The 3,343-nt window shown below is 38.0% G+C and overlaps 1 protein-coding gene across 1 annotated transcript; it reads right to left on the bottom strand.

The window, feature by feature from the left end:
- Positions 1-631: 631 nt before the first annotated feature.
- LOC149213300 (cysteine-rich receptor-like protein kinase 10) lies at positions 632-2,272 on the bottom strand. Its single transcript, XM_089388967.1, has 5 exons — positions 2,126-2,272; positions 1,959-2,076; positions 1,577-1,792; positions 1,337-1,471; positions 632-870 (listed from the first exon to the last, which is right to left on the bottom strand). The coding sequence occupies exons 1-5, from the start codon at positions 2,270-2,272 to the stop codon at positions 833-835; spliced, it is 654 nt and encodes a 217-aa protein (XP_089245093.1). The 3' UTR covers positions 632-832.
- Between the last annotated feature and the right edge of the window lie 1,071 nt (positions 2,273-3,343).

Below are 3,343 nucleotides of genomic sequence, written 5' to 3' on the forward strand. Positions count from 1 at the left end.
AGTGTGTTCAAAATTACTTTTCTGGAATGTGGGCAAAGGTCGCTGAATGAATGCTTGCCCATGTTTGTTTACCAAAATACATAACCTCTTTAAATGACTTTGCCAAGTTTGTGAATGGTTTGCGTCTAGCTTCAGTCCTTCTATCTTCAACCAGAAAGACAACCTGCAAAAGTACGTGTGACAGGTATAACGGTTGTCACGCTGTTTGGCTGTTTATTGAGGTGGTTGGGGTTATTATTTCCAACCACCATTTCTCCAGGATAGATCATGTTGCTATTACCATGCTTTGTTTATTAAGGTGGTTGGGGTTATTATTTCCAACAACCATTTCACCAGGGGAGATCATGTTGCTATTAACATGCTTTATTACTGAATGCATTTGTGTCGCATTATTTTGTCCATAAGCTGACACATATTATCTCTGACTGACCAGATCTTCTCACGACTTCCGAAACTTAAATGAATGGTGTGCGAGGACGGCGATTCCTATTTCCACCTCCATAGCAAAGTTAATGATATGGAGGTACCCTCTGACAGCCCGACGACCACCATCCACCATGCATCATATTTCCATCCATCATCGGTCTCCGACATCCCTCTCCGGCTGCCCATCTGCGCCCCTGCGACCCTGCCCGCAGCTCAAATCGTATTGATTACAGATTGATCAAATCGCAGCCACCCTCAAATCGATCGTATTGATTACAGATTGATCAAATCGTATTGATGACATATTAATCAAATACGGCGGGTGGCCTCCGCTCACTCAAATCATATTAATTCCCGGGAGAGCTCATTTACAGATGGCAAGAATGCGACCAACCTCCTCCCGCCTTCAAAACCCTTCCTGCTCCGCGGCAAACAGAACAAAACCTGCAAAACCGAACAGAACATTATCTGCGAACAGCTGCAAAACCATTCTGCGAACAGCTGCAAAACCATTCTGCGAACCGAGGAGCGTTCAATTCAATACCTGGAGGAGCTGCGGCTGGCAAGGTTAGTGCCGAATTCTTGGTGAATTTTGTAATATCTTCTTGTAATAATATCTTATACGTTCTCTGTAAAATTTTCAAGACATAATGGCAAGATGTGTAAATTTGTTTTCAGGTTAGTGCTGAATTCTTGGTGAATTTTGTAATATCTTCTTGTAATAATATCTTATACGTTCTCTGTAAAATTTTCAAGACATAATGGCAAGATGTGTAATGTGTAAATTTGTTCGTAGCCCTGATCCCAAATATTTCCAAAACCAGTAACTGATATAAAAATAACATGATAATCCGAAAGAAGAGTGATCATTTAAAAAATCACAAGCTAATAAGTGCACACTGAATGATACCTCTGGTTAGAGAAATCTGTTGCCAAAATTTTCGAGAGGAAAATTTCCATATGCAAAGGCCAATGGCCGCAATTAACCCAACTGTAGCGGATGCCACGGCCAGAGTTACTCCAAGCACTTTAGATCTTTGGCCTCCTGCAAATTTGCACAAGAAAATTGGCTACCTTTTAATTCACAAAAGAAAAAACATTACAAAACCAGTAGATATTCTTATCATGGTAAACTATATGACAAAAATACTCGATTCAGGAAGAGCGTTGAAAAATGCGTAAAGCTCAGAACGCAAATAGCAGTTCATGGATACGAATTGAGAGCCAATAGCTCCAGTCTGGCATCCGGATATTTGTGACAGGGCAAAATCCAGGCACGATCCGCAGTCTGTGGAGGATAAATCTCTCCAACACTGCCCTATGCTGTAGATATGCTCCGTCGCATTATATGGCGCAACAGTTGAATCTGCAGCAAAAAGTTTAGGACTTTGTGCCGCTTCATTGGCAATATTTAGGAGCATGGCCTTAATACAGAAAACTATGTATATTGAAACGATACTGAAACATTTTTTACAGAAAGAAACCAAAACGCAGGGACCAAAACGCATTTTCAGAAAGAGACCAAAACGCACAGACCAAAACGCCGAAAAAGAGAGCCCAGGAGTCGGGCAGAAACGAGAGCAGAGGGAGGAGGAGAAACCGATACACTCCTCGGCCAGGAGGGCCGAAGACGGAAAACCGAAGGGAAAGCTGATGGACGGGTTAAATAAGGGCGTCGATATGCATGAAGCTGAGAGACAGGTGGATGATTTGAGCAACCTGGCAGACAAGGGCGATGGCGTTCCTGCATGGAAAAGGACATGGAGGAGCGAGCAGCTGGCAAGGGAGGCTTCCTGATTGGGCGGTGAGAGACGAGGCGATCACCGGCCAAGGACGAGACGATCATCGTGGACGCTCCCCCATCGCTTTTGTTTCAGCACTCCAGAACGTATTTTCCAAACGATACTGAAACATATTAAAACGATAAACTTTATTGCAAAATATACCTAAAATAAACTTTAAAACATATTACTCATAAACATTACCTACGCTTTATAAATAACTCTATGTGAATTATAAAAATATATAAATATTATAAATATACCATAAATAGATATTACAAATATACCATAAATAGATATAAATATTATAAATATACCATAAATAGATATTATAAAAACCATTACTTTACATTAAATTACTTAAATAATATATATATACACCAAACGTTGTTAATACTTAGAAATCTTAAGGACGAATAACAAAACAAACGAACAAATGCATACAGGTGAGCCATTCCTTTCATAGGATGCATCGTTCCACGTGATCACGTGGTGGCTTCAGATGTGACCATTAGACTTATGACCTGGTGGTTTTATATGAGTATCGTTTTGATAAACGTAATATTATTTCAGAGCTGGCTAGAACTCTTCTCAGTCATTGCAGCTAGAACTCTTGTCATTGCAAGAATGCCATTGTTCTAGAAAGGTCAGTGGTAGGTTTAATCGCTGATTGCCAGTTGTCGTTGTCCGGAGGTCATCGTCTCTAGGTCATTGCCACTTATAGCCAGTTGATCATAGCCTTGGTATTGCCAGTTATCGTTGCCAATAGAGCGAGGCGTCATAGAGTGTTGTCGTTGCTGCTACATAGTAGGTTGTAAATATATTTAGTTTATATATAATTTTTTTAGATTAATAATAATAATTTAAAATAAAATTATAATTTAATTATTTAAATATATAAATTGAGTTTATTAATAATTTAATTTATATGATTAAATTAATTTTGAAAATTTGTAATGTAATATGTATAATTTATTATATTAATATTGGTTAAAAATTTAATTTTTATTATATAAATAAAAATTATGAGTTAATTATTAATTTAAAAAGTATTTTATCCAGTAGTAAAAGCATTTATATAAAAAACAAACATCTATGTAGTTAAGGAAGCCAGGGAAAAGTTGAAGAAATTAAAG

Source organism: Pinus tabuliformis, chromosome 1_1, assembly GCF_031772625.1.
Source record: "Pinus tabuliformis cultivar Carrire ecotype Pingquan chromosome 1_1, CPIR1, whole genome shotgun sequence".
NCBI lineage: Eukaryota > Viridiplantae > Streptophyta > Pinopsida > Pinales > Pinaceae > Pinus > Pinus tabuliformis.